Raw genomic sequence first — 25001 nt, forward strand, 5'->3', positions numbered from 1 at the left:
TGGTTACTAACAGCAGAAGAAGACTGTAGATACAGAGCTGGTTACTGACAGCAGAAGAAGACTGTAGATACAGAGCTGGTTACTAACAGGTGAAGAAGACTGTAGATACAGAGCTGGTTACTAACAGCAGAAGAAGACTGTAGATACAGAGCTGGTTACTGACAGCAGAAGAAGACTGTAGATACAGAGCTGGTTACTGACAGCAGAAGAAGACTGTAGATACAGAGCTGGTTACTGACAGCAGAAGAAGACTGTAGATCCAGAGCTGGTTACTGACAGCAGAAGAAGACTGTAGATACAGAGCTGGTTACTAACAGGTGAAGAAGACTGTAGATACAGAGCTGGTTACTAACAGCAGAAGAAGACTGTAGATACAGAGCTGGTTACTAACAGCAGAAGAAGACTGTAGATACAGAGCTGGTTACTGACAGCAGAAGAAGACTGTAGATACAGAGCTGGTTACTGACAGCAGAAGAAGACTGTAGATACAGAGCTGGTTACTAACAGCAGAAGAAGACTGTAGATACAGAGCTGGTTACTAACAGGTGAAGAAGACTGTAGATACAGAGCTGGTTACTAACAGCAGAAGAAGACTGTAGATACAGAGCTGGTTACTAACAGCAGAAGAAGACTGTAGATACAGAGCTGGTTACTGACAGCAGAAGAAGACTGTAGATACAGAGCTGGTTACCGACAGCAGAAGAAGACTGTAGATACAGAGCTGGTTACTGACAGCAGAAGAAGACTGTAGATACAGAGCTGGTTACTGACAGCAGAAGAAGACTGTAGATACAGAGCTGGTTACCGACAGCAGAAGAAGACTGTAGATACAGAGCTGGTTACTGACAGCAGAAGAAGACTGTAGATACAGAGCTGGTTACTAACAGCAGAAGAAGACTGTAGATACAGAGCTGGTTACTGACAGCAGAAGAAGACTGTAGATCCAGAGCTGGTTACTGACAGCAGAAGAAGACTGTAGATACAGAGCTGGTTACTGACAGCAGAAGAAGACTGTAGATACAGAGCTGGTTACTAACAGCAGAAGAAGACTGTAGATACAGAGCTGGTTACTAACAGGTGAAGAAGACTGTAGATACAGAGCTGGTTACTAACAGCAGAAGAAGACTGTAGATACAGAGCTGGTTACTAACAGCAGAAGAAGACTGTAGATACAGAGCTGGTTACTAACAGCAGAAGAAGACTGTAGATACAGAGCTGGTTACTGACAGCAGAAGAAGACTGTAGATACAGAGCTGGTTACTGACAGCAGAAGAAGACTGTAGATACAGAGCTGGTTACTAACAGCAGAAGAAGACCAGTCCTGATCCAGTCCAGTAAAAGAGCAGACTGAGCTCCTGAGAGCTCCAGAGGATTTTCCTTTTCTTTTATAGAAACAGTAACATTCTCAGTGATGCGCATCAGGTCATGTTGTTACTCACTCAGAAATCTAGCAGCAGCTCAGTCTGGGACTGCGTCTCGAACTGATTTCACTGTTAGCTTGGACCACACTTTTTATATTAATATAGCCATCATTATGGACTGATTGAAATTTCTCTAAAGAAATCCTGAATCGGATGTTATGAGAAGCTGAGATCCTCTCAGTCTTCCTGACTGATGGTTTGGGTCATTTCTGTTTAATGTGGCGGTCAATGAAAACAGTGTCAATAAAAACAGCAGAAACACAACCAACATTAAAAACCAGGTGATCAGTCAGAAATATTGCCAGCTTACATTTTCCAGAAGTTTATATTTAATCTCTGAACTATGAAATATTGTTTTACGGTTGACATATTCAAACACTGAGTCAAAATCAATTTACAAACATTAAAACTGTATGTTTGTTAAAGAAAAATAAAAAAATGGATGTTCACTCATTCAGAGACATTTGTGTGAAGGAAGCAGTTTTAATCATCATGACAGGAAGTGGTACCAGAACACTGACCTGTCTGCATGTCTGTCTGCAGACGCTGCGAGCGGCAGGGAAGTCCTATTTCACCGTCTTCATGCTCATATTCCTCCCTGGAGGTTTCTTCTTGCTCAGCATCACCATGGCAGCGGTTGCCATGGCACGGGTGGAGCAGGAAGAGGCTGATGCTGCCGAGGCCAAAAAGACAGAAGAAGAGTTCAGTCGCATTGTGGAGGTGCTGAAGAGGAGAGAGGAAGAGGAGGTGAGATCTTCATCAACAGGTCGCCTCTGATGTCCCTGAGGTTGTTGTGGGGAGCTGCCTGCAGCTGCTTTATTGAACCTGTCAGCTGAATGAAAAACTCGACTGTATGAAGAGGTTTGATTGGATAGAAAATCAAATCAGCTGTGAAGGTCATACTGACAGGAAGTGGCATAAAAACACCTCCTAGTCTGTTTCAGGTGAACTTTCGATGTCAAACTGTTTAAGCAATTTCATACATTCTTACAGTGGAGGTGGGGCTAGACCATAAAACATGTCATAAACTAAAACAGAATCAGTCTATTTCACATGTTATCCCAGTTTAAGTTCCTTTAGGATCTGACAGTAATGGGATGAAAACTTTTAGAGCTGGTTTCTGTGCACTTTCTGTGGGCTTCAGGGTGATCTTACGAGATGATGTGGAGCCTTTTACGCAGAAGGTCATAAGTGACATGATCACTGCATTAAGATATAACCCGATGACTCAAAAGTTAAGTTGTTTTCTATATATCTAAAAATGGATAAGATACATGTAATTCTATTAAAATTTATTTTCAAACTTAAGTATTTAAAGTCAAACTCTGTTGGAGTGGATATGTTTACCCTTTCAGAAACATACAAGCAACCTTAGACTCATTGATGGGATGGGAACTCTCCCAACCAGTTGCACACATTGATTATGACAGCTTTTTTTGGCTATTCTGTGTATATTCAGCATCATTAGCAAGGTTACAGCTGAAAAGACAAAAGTGTTCCTAAGAATGAAGCTTGTGGAATACAAAAATGATCACCACATCGTTGATTTCCTGTTCTGTAATCTAATGTTGCGCCCTCTGCTCCGACAGTTGCTAACGTGCTAACTTTTGAGCTACATGAAGGCCTCTTTACTCCATTTCACTTTATTCAAAAGAACACAAACTTCTCTGCCAGTCAAAATCAATTGATCCGCAAACTCTTAATAATCATCAAACTCTAAATAAACTGTAATTAGTTTACACAGTATTTATACTTTCAGTACCGTATTAACAATACTTTTAATCAACCAAAAGAAAATAATAATTATACAATATGAATCATTTGTAGCTGTTGCTTTTAAGCATGTGCAATGATGAGATTGACTCTTGGGACAGGGTTGCCGGTCTGTCAGGTGGGAGAAGAGTTTTAGGGGAGAAACAGTCAAGGAAATCAGAGAAGGAAATATCCAAACAAAGGCACTGATCCAGGACAGGGATTGGATCACTGGGCTTTATATCATTTAACCTACACAACATATCTACCACTTTGAAGGGTAAGAAGAAGTAAGAACCGTGGAACCTCTGACTCTTGTTCACTTCAGCTGTCCTACATCAAAAATGACTTTTAGAATTAAGGTCAGAGTCTGAAAGTGTAACTGAGACACCCTAAATAAAAAATGCAAATGCTCCTGACTGATTAGCGCAAGAATCAGAATCAGAATAAGAATCAGAAGCATTTATTGTCAATCAAGCATTACAACATTACATTGCACGCAGATTGAAATGCCGTTTATATGAGCCTTCGAGGGCGCCACCGGTTGCTCGGGGGGGAGCGGGAGACAAGAGGAGAGGAGAGAGGAAAAAACACAGCCACAGACTCCAAGGGGAGAACAATGTGGGGTCGGGAAAAAAACCTCAGCACATCAAGAACAGTAACACAGCTCACCATCCAACATAAAACTCACAACATAAACAAACATTTGCTCGTTTCACACATAAAAAACGCAAGACATACGAAGGCGTGGGATGGGGGTAAACCCAGAGAGTTGCTGTGTCTGGTTCTCAACCAGTGGTGTGTCAGTTCACAGGATGTCATCGTGATACCACAGCAGGTTGCCATGGAGAAGTCCTTGATTGCCAGGAGAGCAGGAAAGCAGATTAGATTATGATTATTGGGTTAGGGCGAGTAGTCATATTTCAATGGACACGATTTACTCTGTTTGTTCATTCTGGTCACAGAAACGATCCATTCGCCTTTGCAAAGCCACCAGCTTCTCCCAGATGTTTCCATATTGCGGTTCATGACCACCACTTAATTACACCTTCATACCAGCAGTATGGGCACTCAAGTGCAAAATCCTGACCTGGCAACATCTTTTTAATCTCTTACCATGAGTGGAAGTGGTCATACAGGTTGTCATTACACAGCCCATGTGATTGGTCACTTTCACTGTCATTTCAAACACATGCTTGGTTTGAATTTATTTAAATTCAATTCAGTTTTATCTATATAGCGCCAAATGTCATCTGAAGGCACTTCAGCAATTCAGTCTAGTTCAAGCCAATTAGAGTCAAATTCTTTGTAATCATAATTCAATCAAATCTAATTAATCAAATTCAAAAATTGGATTATTTTTAAATTAATTGATTGAATTCCAATTGGCTTGAATTGGACTATATTATTTAAGTGCTTTGTGATGACATTTGTTGTAATTTGGCGCTTTATAAATAAAACTGAATTGAATTGAACTGAAAATTGGTCCAATTCATACATACAGAATTAATTCAAAAACAGTTTCCTAGCTAAGGAAACCAACAGATTACACTGAAACTTCTCTCTGATCCTGAGCTGCACGAGGCGACTGTGGAGAGAAAAAACTCCCTTTAACAGGAAGAAACCTCCATCAGAACCAGAACCAGGAAGAAACCTCCATCAGAACCAGAACCAGGAAGGGTCCATCTGCCTGGACCAGCTGGGGCTGAGAGGACAGGAAAGAGGGGACAACAAGCAGCGTAACACCAGGCCAGAGACACCTGCTGAGAGAGAGAAACACAAGTTAATGACAGCAATGATGTCATCTGTACATGGAGGGAGGAGAGGTGCATCATGGGAGCTCCCCCAGCAGGCTGGGCCTATAGCAGCAGAACTATGGGATGTTTCAGGCTCACCTGAGCCATCCCTAACTATAAGCTTTATCAGAAAGGAAAGTTTCAGCCTGATCTTAAAGGTAGAGAGGGTGTCTGCTTCCTGAAGCCAAACTGGCAGCTGGTTCCACAGAGAGGGGCCTGATAACTGAAGGCTCTGCCTCCCATTCTGCTTTTAGGGGCCTGATAACTGAAGGCTCTGCCTCCCATTCTGCTTTTAGGGGCCTGATAACTGAAGGCTCTGCCACCCATTCTGCTTTTAGGGGCCTGATAACTGAAGGCTCTGCCTCCCATTCTGCTTTTAGGGGCCTGATAACTGAAGGCTCTGCCTCCCATTCTGCTTTTAGGGGCCTGATAACTGAAGGCTCTGCCTCCCATTCTGCTTTTAGGGGCCTGATAACTGAAGGCTCTGCCTCCCATTCTGCTTTTAGGGGCCTGATAACTGAAGGCTCTGCCTCCCATTCTGCTTTTAGGGGCCTGATAACTGAAGGCTCTGCCTCCCGTTCTGCTTTTAGGGGCCTGATAACTGAAGGCTCTGCCTCCCATTCTGCTTTTAGGGGCCTGATAACTGAAGGCTCTGCCTCCCATTCTGCTTTTAGGGGCCTGATAACTGAAGGCTCTGCCACCCATTCTGCTTTTAGGGGCCTGATAACTGAAGGCTCTGCCTCCCATTCTGCTTTTAGGGGCCTGATAACTGAAGGCTCTGCCTCCCATTCTGCTTTTAGGGGCCTGATAACTGAAGGCTCTGCCTCCCATTCTGCTTTTAGGGGCCTGATAACTGAAGGCTCTGCCTCCCATTCTGCTTTTAGGGGCCTGATAACTGAAGGCTCTGCCTCCCATTCTGCTTTTAGGGGCCTGATAACTGAAGGCTCTGCCTCCCATTCTGCTTTTAGGGGCCTGATAACTGAAGGCTCTGCCTCCCATTCTGCTTTTAGGGGCCTGATAACTGAAGGCTCTGCCTCCCATTCTGCTTTTAGGGGCCTGATAACTGAAGGCTCTGCCTCCCATTCTGCTTTTAGGGGCCTGATAACTGAAGGCTCTGCCTCCCATTCTGCTTTTAGGGGCCTGATAACTGAAGGCTCTGCCTCCCATTCTGCTTTTAGGGGCCTGATAACTGAAGGCTCTGCCTCCCATTCTGCTTTTAGGGGCCTGATAACTGAAGGCTCTGCCTCCCATTCTGCTTTTAGGGGCCTGATAACTGAAGGCTCTGCCTCCCATTCTGCTTTTAGGGGCCTGATAACTGAAGGCTCTGCCTCCCATTCTGCTTTTAGGGGCCTGATAACTGAAGGCTCTGCCTCCCATTCTGCTTTTAGGGGCCTGATAACTGAAGGCTCTGCCTCCCATTCTGCTTTTAGGGGCCTGATAACTGAAGGCTCTGCCTCCCATTCTGCTTTTAGGGGCCTGATAACTGAAGGCTCTGCCTCCCATTCTGCTTTTAGGGGCCTGATAACTGAAGGCTCTGCCTCCCATTCTGCTTTTAGGGGCCTGATAACTGAAGGCTCTGCCTCCCATTCTGCTTTTAGGGGCCTGATAACTGAAGGCTCTGCCTCCCATTCTGCTTTTAGGGGCCTGATAACTGAAGGCTCTGCCTCCCATTCTGCTTTTAGGGGCCTGATAACTGAAGGCTCTGCCTCCCATTCTGCTTTTAGGGGCCTGATAACTGAAGGCTCTGCCTCCCATCCTGCTTTTAGAAACTCTGGGAACCACAAGGAAACCTGCAGCCTGAGAGCAAAGTGCTCTGTTGGGGAAATATCCAACTGTGAGATCTTTAAGATGTGATGGAGCTCGGTCATTAAGAGCTTTATATGTGAGGAGAAGAAGCTTAGATTCTATTCTGAATTTAACAGGGAGCCAATGAAGAGAAGCTAAAACTGGAGAAACATGATCTCTGCTGTTAGATCTCATCAGAACTCTGGCTGCAGGGTTTTGGATCAGCTGGAGGCTTTTCAGAGAATATGTGGGACAGAACAATAATAAGGAATTACAGTAGTTCAGTCCTGAAGGAACAGATGCATGGAGCAGTTTCTCTGCATCACCCTGAGACAGGATGGTCCTGATTTTAATGATATTACGAAGGTGAAAGAAGGCAGAAACCAGTTTTATGTGTGAGTCAGAGGACAGATCCTGGTCAGAAAGCCAAGGAAATACCATCTAGAGTAAATATATAACAGGACAGTTTCTCCCTGAAGCGCCAATAACAATAATCCCAATAACATGTTCATCAGTGAGTCGCCCATTTTATTGTTTATTGTTTGAAATTACTACTGAAATGTCTCATTCACTTTAGAGAGCACAGCCTTTCTTTCACATGCTCCACAGAAAGTAGTGCACAGATGAAGTAAACTACAAACACACCATCAGGCTTTGTGCCCTGAAGCCAGGAGCTAACTGAGCTAGCTAACATTAGCTATCGCTAGCTGGTGTTAAAATGTGTACCTATTATTATTATTATTATTATTATTATTATTATTATTATTATGGTTGTTGTTGTTATTGATACTAATATCATCATCATCATACTATTAATAGGGAGAGATTGTCGGCTACACAGTGTATTCACACACATTCATAACCCAATGGATGCAATATGGGGCTCAGCGTTTTGCCCAAAGATGCTTCGATAAGTGACCCGGAGAAGCTGGGACTCAAACCACCGCACCTTCAGCAGATTCTCAGTTGGATCAAACACGGGGTATTCCAACACATTTGAACGTTTCCAACAAAACACTCAGTGTTATCTTAGCAGTAGGCTGAGGGTCATTGAGCTGCTTTGACCTTCCAGCCTTGAATCTCTGGAAGACTGAAACGGGTTCATTTAGCACCTTCAGTTCTGATTTTTCCCAGTGCCAGCTGATGGAAAACATGCCACAGCATGATGGTGTTGGGGTTAAGGTGTTGGGTTTGTACCAGACAGCGTTTCCTTGATGGTAAAAAAACATAGTCAAACAATAGTCCATCTTTGTGGTGTTTCTGCTCAATGATACTCTGAGGAATAGTCAGACTTTTTAATATTTATTTTCAGCTTTGACTGGTTCTCTCATGTAGAGATCATGTGACACTTTGATTACACACACATGGACTAAGTATGTGATTTCTAAAGTTTACTGTCAGCATCAGATCTTAGAGCTAAAATTAGATTAATACATATCCAAGCACACATTTTTACTTGTATTGTATCATATTGTAAAATATCCCTATAAAACCATTGCAATCTTTATATTAGAGTAAATAAAGTAAATCAATATATTTCCATCGTTGCAGCTGTTAGTCAGAACATATATTATTGTATTAATCTGAATAATTTAGTTGTGTTTCATATTCTGTTTGTAGGATGAATTTATAACACTTAATATTCTAGTGCATTTAAACCACATTTGTTAAGGTGCATTTTCTGTGTTAAATTAACGATTCCCCTCAATTACAGGTTGTAATGTGATTTATTTAATTCTCAAAAAGGCAGCTGAAACTCTAAAAGCCCAATCACTCTTCTCTTATTGTGGTTTTAAACCAGCATTTTGTAGTTCAAACCACACATAAGTGATTTTAACACATCTACGCTGAAGATGAGGTTTTAAAAATCTGTTTTATTCATTCATCTTTATAAGCTGCTTTATTAGAAAATAATACTGTGGAGTGAGTCCAGGTGACATCATCCTGCAAGGCTGACCTCAGGTGTTTTTATTGGCCGGCAGGCCTCCAGGAGGGCGGAGCTCCCAGAGGAACCGGACAAGAAGAATCCACCTGTGCAGAGATGCATCGACACTCTTCTGAGGAAGGACTGTTGTGGCTGCTGGAGGTGGCTCAGACAGCAGCTTTGCCCCTTTGTTGAGAGCCCATTCTTCGACTTGGGGATCGCTGTCTGCATCATCATCAACGCCATCTTCATGGCCATGGAGCATTATCCGATGTCACATGACACAGATTACCTGCTGACCAGAGCAAATGTGGTCAGTGATGAAGTCCCGATCAGAGATTCTTAGAACATTTAGTTTCCAGTAGTTTTAATAATGGCATCTTGATGAGTTTATTTACTCTGATCACATGACTGAGACACAGCTAAGTTGTTCCAGTCTGATGACAGAGGAAGTCTAACCCTGACCTTTGTCCCTGCAGATCTTCATTGCGATATTCACAACGGAGCTGCTCATCAGACTTGTGGCTCTGGGCCTTCGCAGCTACTTCCAGGTGAAGTGTGTTCTTTGTGATATTAGAGTCACTCCATCAAAAAACGAGTTACTGATCTGACCATAAACATCTTGACCTTTTGAAATCAAAAGTTACGCAGAAGTGGTGGCTCTGACTGACAGCTGCAGAAACCACATATTGGGAAGCAGTTTGTCAGTCAAACCCTAGCACCGCCCCCTGCGCTCTGATTGGTTTTAACTATTAAACAGGACATAAATCTTTAGCCCCGCCCCCTTCACTGCAACTGCTTTTGTTAGTGTAAATTAGGTTGTTATTCCCAAAGTACATGTCACACTGTTATAAAAATGTTAAACTCATTAGGACGTTGCCCCCTGCTGGCCATAAGACAGAACGCCATAACCTTGTTTTTCACTTCTCAGTGAAGTTGGCATTCTCATAGAAACAGTGATGATTGATCTGTTGCCGTTGTTACAGGTGAGCCGGAACATCTTTGACTTTGTTGTCGTGGTTGCTGGTCTGTTGGAACTGTTGCTGACTGAAGTCGAGGGGCTGAGTCTGCTGCGAGCCCTGCGATTGGTCAGTGTGATAATGACATCATCATGATTGCTGATGACAGAGCAAATGCTGTTAATGTTACTTCCTGTTGTGTCCTCATCTGCTGCCTTATTCACCTGGAAACCAGCTGCGGCTGCTGAGGCTGGAGCGTTGGTGGGCGGAGCTCCACCTGCTGATGAAGACCATCTGGACCTCAGTGGGGAACCTCAGCCTCGTTCTGCTCTTCATGGTCTTCGTGTTCAGTGTGGCTGGCATGCAGCTGTTCAAGAATGACTATGAAAGCTGCGTTTGTAAGATCTCAACGGACTGCGAGCTTCCTCGGTGGCACATGTGGGGCTTCTTCCACTCCTTCCTCCTCATCGTCAGAATCCTGTGTGGGGAGTGGATCGAGACCCTGTGGGACTGCATGGAGGTGTCCAGTCAGAGCACCTGTGTGATCTTCTTCATGATGGTCATAGTTATCGGAAACCTGCTGGTGAGTCCGCAGCTTTTTGTCTTTCTGTTGAAGCAACAAACTTACAGCCGTAAATCATGACTGGAAACGATCACATTTGGCCTGAATAGAGGCAAAAGAAGAAGAGTAAAGAAACACACAAACAGCTGATCATCACATCACCTGCAGCTCAGTTCCAGACTGTTAAATTTGACCCTTTGCATGTTGTGAAATTGAACTGTGTTCCTGGTTTTGTTGCAGATTTTGAACCTGTTCCTCAGTCTGCTGTTGGGCTCCTTCAGTTCTTCTCAGTTGGCAGAAGAAAAAGGAACAAACAACCTGCAGATCGTCATAACCCAGACCAACACCTGGATCCTGGAGCATGTCCGGACTTTGCTGGGAAAGAAGAACAATGTTGATCTGGATCACAAAGGTTTCTGCTTGATCTTTTAAGATTAAGATCAGATTTATTGTCATGGATATAAATTCCTCCTCCACTTTTAACCCATGTTAGCAGCTGTTGACACGCACACAGAGACAGATGGAGTGGTGGGCAGCCATTCACAGCACCCAGGGAGCATTGGGGTACAGTGCCTTGCTCAAGGGTTGACTGTCACCCCACCAATCTTTTTGAGTGGCAAGAGAGGGAATTGAACCGCCAACCTTCCAGTTATTGGACGACCCACTCTAACCACTGTTCTGTTGGTGATATTTAGGTTCATCACAAAAACTGTCATTATTTCACAGCTGCTGAGGGTAAGAACAGTGGCAGGAAGGAGTACCTGGCTTTAACCCTGGCAACCTCAGACCAGCAGGGCTTTGACCGTGACAATCTGGGCGAAGAGGGCGAGGACATAGTGCCCTGCCAGGCCCCCGCAGCTGAGGCCAACATCAAATTCAAGACTCCTGAGGGTAAAAAGGAGAAAGACCAGCAGGTAAATTAGATTCTGATATTCTGAATCTAAATTGAAGCTTTTACAGTTTTTTAAATCTTGAACCTTTTTTTGCCTTTTAAACACATTTGTGTGCTGACATTATGACACATCTATACACTTAGATATGTACATACAGCTCTGACTTAATGACGACAAACATTATCAACATTTAATCAAACGTAACAAACATCAACATTTAATCAAACACAACAAACATTATCAACATTTAATCAAACATAACAAACATCAACATTTGATCAAACATAACAAACATTATCAACATTTAATCAAACATAACAAACATTATCTACATTTAATCAAACATAACAAACATTATCAACATTTAATCAAACATAACAAACATTATCTACATTTAATCAAACATAACAAACATTATAACATTTAATCAAACATAACAAACATTATCAAAATTTAATCAAACATAACAAACATCAACATTTAATCAAACATAACAAACATTATCAACATTTAATCAAACATAACAAACATCATCAACATTTAATCAAACATAACAAACATCAACATTTAATCAAACATTCAGAACTTATCAACATTTAATCAAACATTCAGAACATTATCAACATTTAATCAAACATTATCAGCATTTAATCAAACTTAACAAACATTATCAACATTAAATCAAACATAACAAACATTATCAGCATTTAATCAAACTTAACAAACATTATCAACATTTAATCAAACATAACAAACATTATCAACATTTAATCAAACATAACAAACATTATCTACATTTAATCAAACATAACAAACATTATAACATTTAATCAAACATAACAAACATTATCAAAATTTAATCAAACATAACAAACATCAACATTTAATCAAACATAACAAACATTATCAACATTTAATCAAACATAACAAACATCATCAACATTTAATCAAACATAACAAACATCAACATTTAATCAAACATTCAGAACTTATCAACATTTAATCAAACATTCAGAACATTATCAACATTTAATCAAACATAACAAACATTATCAGCATTTAATCAAACTTAACAAACATTATCAACATTAAATCAAACATAACAAACATTATCAGCATTTAATCAAACTTAACAAACATTATCAACATTTAATCAAACATAACAAACATTATCAACATTTAATCAAACATAACAAACATTATCAACATTTAATCAAACATAACAAACATTATCAGCATTTAATCAAACTTAACAAACATTATCAACATTTAATCAAACATAACCAACATTATCAACATTTAATAAAACATAACAAACATTATCTACATTTAATCAAACATAACAAACATTATCAACATTTAATCAAACATAACAAACATTATCAGCATTTAATCAAACTTAACAAACATTATCAACATTTAATCAAACATAACCAACATTATCAACATTTAATCAAACATAACAAACATTATCTACATTTAATCAAACGTAACAAACATTATCAACATTTAATCAAACGTAACAACATTATCAACATTTAATCAAACGTAACAAACATTATCAACATTTAATCAAACGTAACAAACATTATCAACATTTAATCAAACATAACAAACATTATCAACATTTAATCAAACATAACAAACATTATCAACATTTAATCAGACATAACAAACATTATCAACATTTAATCAGACATAACAAACATTATGAACATTTAATCAAACGTAACAAACATTATCAACATTTAATCAAACATAACAAACATTATCAACATTTAATCAAACATAACAATCATTATCAACATTTAATCAAACATAACAAACATTATCAACATTTAATCAAACATTCAGAACTTATCAACATTTAATCAGACATAACAAACATTATCAACATTTAATCAAACGTAACAAACATTATCAACATTTAATCAAACGTAACAAACATTATCAACATTTAATCAAACGTAACAAACATTATCAACATTTAATCAAACGTAACAAACATTATCAACATTTAATCAAACGTAACAAACATTATCAACATTTAATCAAACATAACAATCATTATCAACATTTAATCAAACGTAATAAACATTTAATCAAACGTAACAATCATTATCAACATTTAATCAAACGTAACAAACATTATCAACATTTAATCAAACGTAACAAACATTATCAACATTTAATCAAACATAACAAACATCAACATTTAATCAAACATAACAAACATTATCAACATTTAATCAAACATAACAAACATTATCGACATTTAATCAAACATAACAAACATTATCGACATTTAATCAAACATAACAAACATTATCGACATTTAATCAAACATAACAAACATTATCAACATTTAATCAAACGTAACAAACATTATCAACATTTAATCAAACATAACAAACATTATCGACATTTAATCAAACATAACAAACATTATCGACATTTAATCAAACATAACAAACATTATCAACATTTAATCAAACGTAACAAACATTATCAACATTTAATCAAACGTAACAAACATTATCAACATTTAATCAAACATAACAAACATCAACATTTAATCAAACATAACAAACATTATCAACATTTAATCAAACATAACAAACATTATCAACATTTAATCAAACATAACAAACATTATCAACATTTAATCAAACATAACAAACATTATCAACATTTAATCAAACATAACAAACATTATCGACATTTAATCAAACATAACAAACATTATCTACATTTAATCAAACATAACAAACATTATCAACATTTAATCAAACATAACAAACATTATCAACATTTAATCAAACGTAACAAACATTATCAACATTTAATCAAACGTAACAAACATTATCAACATTTAATCAAACATAACAAACATTATACATTTAATCAAACATAACAAACATTATCAACATTTAATCAAACATAACAAACATTATCAACATTTAATCAAACATTCAGAACATTATCAACATTTAATCAAACATAACAAACATTATCAACATTTAATCAAACATTATCAACATTCAATCAAACATAACAAACATTATCAACATTTAATCAAACATAACAAATATTATCAACATTTAATCAAACATAACAAACATTATCAACATTTAATCAAACATAACAAACATTATCAACATTTAATCAAACGTAACAAACATTATCAACATTTAATCAAACGTAACAAACATTATCAACATTTAATCAAACATAACAAACATTATCAACATTTAATCAAACATAACAAACATTATACATTTAATCAAACATTCAGAACATTATCAACATTTAATCAAACATAACAAACATTATCAACATTTAATCAAACATAAAAACATCAACATTTAATCAAACATAACAAACATTATCAACATTTAATCAAACATAACAAACATTATCAACATTTAATCAAACATAACAAACATTATCAACATTTAATCAAACGTAACAAACATTATCAACATTTAATCAAACGTAACAAACATTATCAACATTTAATCAAACATAACAAACATTATCAACATTTAATCAAACATAACAAACATTATACATTTAATCAAACATTCAGAACATTATCAACATTTAATCAAACATAACAAACATTATCAACATTTAATCAAACATAAAAACATCAACATTTAATCAAACATAACAAACATTATCAACATTTAATCAAACATAACAAACATTATCAACATTTAATCAAACATAACAAACATTATCAACATTTAATCAAACGTAACAAACATTATCAACATTTAATCAAACGTAACAAACATTATCAACATTTAATCAAACATAACAAACATTATACATTTAATCAAACATTCAGAACATTATCAACATTTAATCAAACATTCAGAACATTATCAACATTTAATCAAACATAACAAACATTATCAACATTTAATCAAACATTATCAACATTCAATCAAACATAACAAACATTATCAACATTTAATCAAACATAACAAATATTATCAACATTTAATCAAACATAACAAACATTATCAACATTTAATCAAACATAACAAACATTATCAACATTTAATCAAACATAACAAACATTATCAACATTTAATCAAACGTAACAAACATTATCAACATTTAATCAAACATAAAAAACATTATCAACATTTAATCAAACATAACAAACATTATCAACATTTAATCAAACATAACAAACATTATCAACATTTAATCAAACATAACAAACATTATCAACATTTAATCAAACATAACAAACATTATCAACATTTAATCAAACATAACAAACATTATCAACATTTAATCAAACATTCAGAACATATGCAGTCATGACAAAAAGACAGTGAATCTGTATCAGTTTCCCATCATGTGACCCTAACCCAATAACGTCATACAGAAAACCATTACTTCAAAGCTGTTGGATCATGGGGTTCACTTAGTTTTTCACACACTGTGTTTCTGTTCCATAAATAATGACAGAGTGTAATATGTACGCTCAGGACGGGAGATTGGACCAAAGGGGAGTTTCTGTGCAGTCTGTTGGTTTCCTCAGCTCAGAAACTGTTTTTGAATTGGCTCTATATGATTGAATTGGACTGATTTTGAAATGAATTAATTGGATTTGATTGGATTCTGATCACAATGAATTGAGCTCCAATTGGCTTGATTTGGACTGTATTACTGAAGTACCTTGAGATGATGAATTGAATTGATTTCCTGAGTTTTAATACCTGCTGAGGAACAGAAGAGGATAAGAAGAGGGTGTTTTTCACAGTGTGTGTGCATGTTGTCTTTACCTCGTGTTTGTTGAGCTGTGACTATGTGAAGCTCAGAGACGCCTTAATTCACTGGCTCCACTTGTGTTTCTCCATGAGACGTGACCAGGAAACAGTTTATTCACCACACAGCACCATTAGGAAAGGAAGACAAAAAGCTGGTGTTGTTTCACCGCTGATATTAAACTCACTGAGAAACATAGATGTGAAGGTTAATGTGTGTGTAACTGTTCTGAATGTGTTTTCTACAGATGTCAAAACTTCAAGATGATGAAGATCCAACAAGAAACACACCCGAGGACTGCTGCTGTGACAGTATGTGCACATACACTTAGGATCCGTCTAACTTCAGGGACGCTCAGACCACTGATGGCTGAATAAACTTAAGCAGCAACCGCTGGGAGAAAATGGGGGAAAATTGCTCAAATATGCAATTTCAATCTGTGCTAAAAATTTACATTCATTATCTGAAAACCTGTCTTAGTTTTCCATCCCAGAAAGACAAACGCATGTCAACCTGTCGGATCTGTGATCAGAACCAGCTCTGATGCCCCAGTGTGTGTTTCAGGCTGTTACCGCTGCTGTGCGATCCAAGGCGTAGACACATCCCGGGGAGCAGGGAGGGTCTGGTCTAAGCTCCGGAGAGTCTGTCTCCTCATTGTGCAGCACAGAGTGTTTGAGGGCTTCATCGTCTTCATCATCCTGCTGAGCAGCGCCGCTCTGGTAAACAAACACACTGATCCTCATCAGAACATCTGCTCTCACATGGACCTGAATCCACCTGACTGTCTGTCATCTGTGAAAAACTGATTCAGATTGAATTTAATGATAATGAATTGGACTGAAGTGAATTTAAATGGTTGAAAGATAAACAGAACTGAACAGAATAGGTTTTAATTTAAATGTTTGAAGTAGTTCCAGCTGGCTATCTCCTGTTTTTTTGGTTATCTGCCCTAACTAACCACCAGCATGATGCTGGTTATCAGCTCTGTGACTGTGGGTCTGTGCATGTTGACGTAGAACAGGTGGAGGTGAGCTCAGCTGACCAGTCATGTTTTTGTTGTCCCACCTTTTAAACAACATGTCAGCCAGCACATACACCAGAGGTCCGGTTCAGATAGAGCAGTGAGAGCAGCATCTACTTCCACCTCTACCTGTGACTCATACAAACACAGCAGGAGATTACCGGCTTGTCCAGGTGCCTTCAGGCTGCGCTTTGAATTTTCAGCATTATGAAGCCTGTTTACTTCTTACCAGGTTGTATCACCATGGCAACTGATGCTAACTGATGATAACGCAGGTAAAAGCTCCTTTTAGGTGCATCAACAGTGGGTCTCTGTCTGACTCCTTCTGTTTGACTTTGACTTAGAAGCCTCTTAATAAGAGACATGGATGTTTCTGGAGCCTAAAACAGGGATTCATTCCTCTAAAGCTTCTTCCTGATGGCTTTTATTCATTTACGACTTTATTCATCCACCTGTATCAGCTGATGTCTGTACGTTCATATCCACATACATCTTAGAAAGTCTTTTGAATATGAATTCAGATCATCAGACACCTAAAAACACGGGTTTACACTCAAACCCGCATGTATTCAACACCAGAAACCCGGTTGACTTACAGAGTTGATAACCAGCGTCGTAGCTCAGCTCAGTGAGACCTTCATGGTGTGGATTCATTGAACAGAGCCCCTAAAGATAACCTGGATAAGTTGAACCAGCTTCTAACAGCATCTTTGTTAAATGGATGAATAAAGTCGTTGATTCTGCTGAATATGTTTGATTCTGGCAGAGGATGCTGGTTCTGTTTTATCTCTGTGGTTCAGTGACATGATTAACCATGGTCTCTCTGACCCATCAGGGCTGTTTTAAAGAGTTGCTTCCTTCCCCTCCTTTTAAGAGAAACTCCTCCATCACCTCTTGATGGTTTAAGCTCCGATGAGGAGAAAAGAAAGGACACCCCAAGAGGTGGAAACAGAAAGATTCATCATAAAACTAAATGGACAGTGATTTTATTTAGTTTGATTTAAATGCTATAAATAACTGCTGACCAGACTCATAACCTCCAATCCTCCATGTTCTGCAGCTGGATCAGCTGCTGATGCACACAGGTCAAAGGTTGCAGTGTGTTGTGATGAACGGATGCTAACATCTGGTTGGCGTGTTTGTGCACAGATGTTTGAGGACGTCCACCCACAGCAGGGTCTGGTCTTGCAGGTGATTCTGGACAAATTCGACCACGTGTTCACCTACGTGTTCCTGGTGGAGATGCTTCTCAAGTGGATTGCCTTCGGATTCAAGAAATACTTCAGCAGCTTCTGGAACTGGCTGGACTTCCTCATCTTAGATGTAAGATCAACTGACTCTTATGATTATTTAACCACTTTCAGCCATTCATGTGCTCATGTTTGAGACCAGCAGACAGCCGGTTGGTCAGTTGTAACTCCTCACTAAAAGCTGGTCGGGTTTAGACGGTAACACCTTTGTGTCAGGGATATAAAAGGACCAGAATCAGGACAGAAACACATGAAGTTCTTCTCACAGCCACAACTTATCCACAAGCAAAGGTAATTGCTGCCCCATGGTGAGGTTTTTGGGCGGGGGCATGTCTCCCTTTTTATGATCATAGGACCAGCATCTAGTCAATCAGGTGAGGTTTTCCAATGAGAGCCCTCCACCTGAGAGTAGTTTTTCAATGTGTGAAGGTCCTGAAATATCATAAACACTCAGGAAGTATTCAACCTTTAGTTGTTATATCTTTTTGGTGAACCAAGTATTTTTAATGTTTAAATTAGAGACTGGAATCACTTTAAAATGCAGTTTTAAAGAAGAGAAAGTTTATCTAAAGATTATGTCAGCTAGATATTTCCTCCTGTGAACAAACATGTGGAATTAAGCTGCTGCTTCCTCCTGTTCACATGCAGTCTGAGGTCATCAGCAGGTGTGTTTTATCTCGGCAGGTGTCTCTGATCAGTCTGACAGCCAACATCTTGGGATCATCCACCCGATCGCTGAGGGCACTGAGGACCCTGAGGGCCCCGTCCCGCTTCAAAGGCATCAGGGTGAGACTAGGACCCCCATCTGTGTGATCTGTGGGGGGGGGTTTATGTGGAGTGGACTGAACCACTGTAACCGATCTGAGTCTGAGTGGGGTGACCCAGTTCAGTCCGATCATTCCAGTGTGGGTTATGTGGATGACAAGAAATGATGACACACCAGCGGCTGCCTTTTCCTTAGACACTTGATAAAGTGTTTATATTTTTGTTTATATGCTAGAAAAATTTGGATTTGGTCCAATATTTAGGAAGTTGGTGGAATTGATGCACTCTGATCCATTAGCCACAGTCTTTACTAATAGGATTATGTCACCTCAAATCAGAGGTTTTCGTGGTGTTCGACAAGGATTGCTTTTATCATCTCTAATCTTCGCCATATTTCTTAAACCCCTGGCCACAGCCTTATGGGCTAATTCAAATACACGGGGTGTGCAAACGGGTCAAGAAGAAGAAAAGCTCCTGCTATATGCGGATGATGTGTTATTGATATCTAGTAACCCTGAATCTGTTTTCAGCGATATCTGGTTATACTGTTAACTGGTCAAAACCAGAAGCCATGCCGTTATCAAGATTGTGTTCCCCAGATATCAGAAGGAACTGGAAATTCAGATGGATGCCTGAAGGATTAACAGTATTTGGGCATCAAATTAACGCCAGGTCTGAAAAAATAACGGAAGCCAACATATCTCCAGTTATTCAGAAAACTCAAATTCTGTATCCCTGTTGGACTCAATCTAGTTAAAATGATTTTAACTCCCAAGATCAACTACATCACTTCCATTTTACCACTAAAATGTCCTTCCTCACTACTTAAAGCATACAACAGTATGATAGAGAAGTTTATATGGACAGGAAGAAAAAACATGTTTAATCAGACTAAGTTATATGCTGCAAAAGACAAGGGCGGTTTAGCATTATCACGAATAAATGGTATCAAATAACAATTATATCATTTGTCATTTTCTTTATTCTTCATCTATCTATCTAAAATTCATCCGCCGTCTACAAGGATTCCTCTTTGGGTCAGGATAGAAGAGCAGCTCGAACATCCTTTTTCTGTGGAGGCCTTCCTCTCACAGACAGATGGACCAGACCCGGTAATGGCTTTTGTCAGAGAGTCATGGAAAATTGCTCATCAAATAACAAAAACTGATCCATATTAATCAAGCAGATCCTCCATATGGTATAACAGGAATCTGTTAATAGATAAGAAAAGTTTATTTTTGTCAGGGACGTTGGTGCAAGGAAGGGAGGACCCAGATGCAGACTTCCAAATCAAAAAGGTTGATTCCAAAAGCAAAAGGCACAGGGCAAGGTTAGCAAAACAAGACTGATTTATAGATAACAAGACTATGGAAAAATAACAAACAAGACTATGATTATGGTGGCAAAAACCTGACTTTCCAAGACAAAACTGTGGAAAGGGTAAGTGAGGAACTCGCCATGACTGATGGAAACCTGGAAACTAAATACTGTGGAAGGTGATTAGTGACGAGGTGCAGCTGTGGAACAGAAAAAAGGTGACTTGAGTGGAGCTAAGTGAGGGGGAAAACATGATAAGAAACCTGAAAACATAAGAATCTGAAAACAAATCAAAACATAGAACGTGACAATTTTGGGACAAATGGATCAGATCTGGGATTCACATTCTTGAGGATTCTGGGAGATGTGGGATTCAGGTCATTTGATGAAATTAAAAATAAATATAATCTGTGTAACTCGGCATTTTGGTGATATTTACAAATCATACATTGCATTCTCTCAAACAAACATATTCAGCACAGTCTGACTGAAATCCAGGTAATTTCCCATGATTAGAGAGAAAAACTTATTAGAAATACACAAGGGCCCAAACTGGATGGTCTAAAAGCGCGTTGGGAGAGGGATCTGTGTCAAGAGATTCCAGAAAATGGTTGTAAAAATCATGGCGCTGCTACTCACGTGAAGCACAATCACAACTCATTCGTTATAAGATATTAAATAGATCCTACTGGACTCCTTCCAAACTGGCAAGAATGAAGCTCACAAACAGTGACTTATGTTGGAGATGTAATGGAAAGGTGAGAACTCACATGTTATATGAGTGTGAGGAAACTAAATACACCTGGAATGCAATGATTCTGTTCTTGAATAAGGTGCTGGGCAAAGACCCTGCGTTACGTCTGTTGGGATTACTCCCAGAGAACATTCGAAGGTCAAAACATCCAAAAACACTGGTGTCGTTTAGCTATGACAGCAGGGTGCAGGATAACTTTACACCACTGGAAATCTCCCACTCAGGCCACTTCTAAGGAGTGGATACAGGTTTTAAGCTCAAAGACCAGCTTCGAGCGGGTCACCTGTAGAGTGGCTGGGAGGGAAGACTCATTGATGAGGTGTGGGGCCCATTGCTGGATATGTAAGGATGTCACCATCTACCTATATTTTATTAGATGCAGGTACAGGTACTTCCTGGGGTGTTTTGTTTTGATACCCTGACAGTTGGTGGCTCTTCCTTACCTCTGCTTTACTCTGGGCTCAGATTGGACCGTTCCAGGGTGTTGGTGTAGTTCCACCCTTCGGTGTCTGTTCTCTGGATGTTGGTCTGTCCTGGAGGGTGGGTTAGGAGGGTTAGAAGGGTTAGGGGTTAGGGTTACTACCCTACTTCCTGAAACCCACCACCATGTCCAGGGTTCAGGTGGCGGTGGGCTTCATCACACCATCGGACAAAGTCCTCCCCACCGGCCTCTGTTCATCTTCCTCGCTGTTCAGCAGTGATAAAGTCTCTGTGAATTTAACGATATGTCTGAAAATGACTGAACTGAACCCATTTTGACCCGTGTTCTGTGTCTGTGTCTGGGGTCAGAGTTAGACAAAGTTATGCTGACATGCGTGGGGGACACCTGTGGTCAGGTTGTTGATTTCTAATGTTGACAGGTGTTCAGGTGCTGTTAGACTCTCAGGTGTTTCTTTGGTTAAACATTGAAGGTGGCACCAATAACGAGCTGTTCTGACGGGAAGCTGTGCTGATTGGATGGAGGTACCTGTGTGACTCTGCACCTGTGTGACTCTGCACCTGTGTGACTCTGCACCTGTGTGACTCTGCACCTGTGTGACTCTGTACCTGTGTGACTCTGCACCTGTGTGACTCTGCACCTGTGTGACTCTGTACCTGTGTGACTCTGCACCTGTGTGACTCTGTACCTGTGTGACTCTGCACCTGTGTGACTCTGTACCTGTGTGACTCTGCACCTGTGTGACTCTGCACCTGTGTGACTCTGTACCTGTGTGACTCTGCACCTGTGTGACTCTGTACCTGTGTGACTCTGTACCTGTGTGACTCTGCACCTGTGTGACTCTGTACCTGTGTGACTCTGCACCTGTGTGACTCTGCACCTGTGTGACTCTGCACCTGTGTGACTCTGCACCTGTGTGACTCTGCACCTGTGTGACTCTGCACCTGTGTGACTCTGTACCTGTGTGACTCTGTACCTGTGTGACTCTGCACCTGTGTGACTCTGCACCTGTGACTCTGCACCTGTGTGACTCTGCACCTGTGTGACTCTGCACCTGTGACTCTGCACCTGTGTGACTCTGCACCTGTGTGACTCTGTACCTGTGTGACTCTGCACCTGTGTGACTCTGCACCTGTGTGATTCTGCACCTGTGTGACTCTGCACCTGTGTGACTCTGCACCTGTGTGACTCTGCACCTGTGTGACTCTGTACCTGTGTGACTCTGCACCTGTGTGACTCTGCACCTGTGACTCTGCACCTGTGTGACTCTGCACCTGTGTGACTCTGCACCTGTGACTCTGCACGTGTGACTCTGCACCTGTGTGACTCTGCACCTGTGTGACTCTGCACCTGTGTGACTCTGTACCTGTGTGACTCTGTACCTGTGTGACTCTGCACCTGTGTGACTCTGCACCTGTGTGACTCTGCACCTGTGTGACTCTGCACCTGTGTGACTCTGCACCTGTGTGACTCTGCACCTGTGTGACTCTGGTGACTCTGCACCTGTGTGACTCTGCACCTGTGTGACTCTGCACATGTGTGACTCTGCACCTGTGTGACTCTGCACCTGTGTGACTCTGCACCTGCGTGACACTGCACCTCTGTGACTCTGCACCTGTGACTCTGCACCTGTGACTCTGCACCTGTGTGACTCTGCACCTGTGTGACTCTGCACCTGTGTGACTCTGCACCTGTGACTCTGCACCTGTGACTCTGCACCTGTGTGACTCTGCACCTGTGTGACTCTGCACCTCTGTGACTCTGCACCTGTGACTCTGCACCTGTGACTCTGCACCTGTGTGACTCTGCACCTGTGTGACTCTGCACCTCTGTGACTCTGCACCTGTGACTCTGCACCTGTGACTCTGCACCTGTGTGACTCTGCACCTGTGTGACTCTGCACCTCTGTGACTCTGCACCTGTGACTCTGCACCTGTGACTCTGCACCTGTGTGACTCTGCACCTGTGTGACTCTGGTGACTCTGTACCTGTGTGACTCTGCACCTGTGTGACTCTGCACCTGTGTGACTCTGCACCTGTGTGACTCTGCACCTGTGTGACTCTGCACCTGTGTGACTCTGCACCTGTGTGACTCTGCACCTGTGTGTCCGTACAGGTGGTGCTGCGATCGCTAATGCTCAGCCTCCCCTCCCTGTGCCGCACGCTGCTGGTCACTGCGTTCATCTGGCTGCTCTTTGGCATCCTGGGGGTGAACTTGTTTGCAGGAAAGTTTTATTACTGTTTCAACGAGACGTCGGCGGAGTACTTTGCACCTGAAGAGGTGACCAACATGACCGACTGTTTGGAGCTCCAACTGCACAATTTCACAGAGGTCAGGTGGAAGAACGGACATTTCAACTTCGACAACGTGGGAATGAGTTTCCTGTCCCTGTTCATTGTGGTCAGTGTCTCCATCACACAGTCAAACCATCCAACATATAAACCCCATAACATCTATGTCACAGCTTTCTGTAGGTGTGAAAAACAATCTTCTGAGTCGAGAACATCTTCATGCTGGTATAAACATTTATATAAACACATATATGTATATGTTATACATATAAACAACCACACAGACCACATGTATGAAATCCAATGTACAAATATGTGAAAAGGAAAGGAACAGAAGAGAATCACAGCTCTCATTTTACTCATGAGATGAAAATAAAGTGAATCTTCAAATCAGCAGGATTACACCATCAAGGAAACACATTCACACACACCCAAAGTGTTCTCCGTGTGTCAGAGCCGACATGCTGGGTGTCTGTTTGGTTCTGTTTGGTTCTGTCCAACATTATGATCTGTTGCCTCTGAGGGGATTTTTTCTAATGAGATTCTGTGTTGGTTTAGTCTCTTTCTGCAGGCTGGCATGACATCTTGTACCCAAGTGTGGACTCCACAGAGGTCAGTACACCCACTGGTGGTGGTTCTGATTCTGCTGCTGCTGCTGGTTCTGATGTGTGTGTGTGTGTAGATTGAGAACCAGCCCGAGTACGAAAGCAACCTGTACACGTACCTGTACTTCATCCTTTTCGTCATCGTTGGCGGCTTCTTCACCTGGAACATTTTCATCAGAGCCTTTGTTAACGCGCTGCACCACCAGATAAGTCCACAGACATGAAGTTACCATGACGACAGCAGGTGTAGAGGCTGTTTCTGACGTTAACTCTGTGTCTCGTTAGTGAATTTGTCTTCTTCTTCTTCACGTTGGAGAGAAACACGTTTTCATGACGGTGGAGCAGCTGAAGCATTCGAGGGCTGTGGCCAAGAAGTTCTTCAAGAAGCCTGATGAAGCTCCTCCAAGACCACAGGTGAGCTCAGAGCAAGGCCTCCGCTCAGGTGTGTTCAGGTCGGAGCCAAGAAAAAGTAAACCTTCTAATTCTAAAGTTTTCCACATCAGGACACAATAAAACCACCTGTTCCTCAGCAGGTGTTAAAGTCAGTGAATCCAACCTCAGAGTAACAACAACACATGGCTTATTACACTGAGTCATGGTTTACTGAACAAAAACTGAGACAAGACATAGAAGCAGTGCGTGAAAAACTAAGTGAACCCCAACATCTGTTTCCTGTCT

General features: G+C 40.5%; 1 protein-coding gene across 1 annotated transcript in view; it reads left to right on the forward strand.

Moving 5' to 3' along the window:
• LOC140306760 (sodium channel protein type 4 subunit alpha B-like) overlaps positions 1-25001 on the forward strand; it is a 73912-nt gene that overhangs the window by 39140 nt on the left and 9771 nt on the right. The window contains exons 11-25 of the mRNA XM_072385351.1: positions 1965-2168; positions 8737-8991; positions 9158-9229; positions 9665-9766; positions 9873-10220; positions 10440-10611; positions 10926-11113; positions 16128-16191; positions 16445-16599; positions 18051-18224; positions 18836-18937; positions 23543-23827; positions 24277-24330; positions 24401-24533; positions 24634-24737. Coding sequence (XP_072241452.1) covers positions 1965-2168; positions 8737-8991; positions 9158-9229; positions 9665-9766; positions 9873-10220; positions 10440-10611; positions 10926-11113; positions 16128-16191; positions 16445-16599; positions 18051-18224; positions 18836-18937; positions 23543-23827; positions 24277-24330; positions 24401-24533; positions 24634-24737 — 2412 coding nt within the window. The remainder of the gene's footprint in view (positions 1-1964; positions 2169-8736; positions 8992-9157; positions 9230-9664; positions 9767-9872; positions 10221-10439; positions 10612-10925; positions 11114-16127; positions 16192-16444; positions 16600-18050; positions 18225-18835; positions 18938-23542; positions 23828-24276; positions 24331-24400; positions 24534-24633; positions 24738-25001) is intronic.

This window comes from Leuresthes tenuis, unplaced genomic scaffold (genome assembly GCF_036924035.1).
Source record: "Leuresthes tenuis unplaced genomic scaffold, fLeuTen1.0.hap1 SCAF_5, whole genome shotgun sequence".
In the NCBI taxonomy this organism is placed as follows: domain Eukaryota; kingdom Metazoa; phylum Chordata; class Actinopteri; order Atheriniformes; family Atherinopsidae; genus Leuresthes; species Leuresthes tenuis.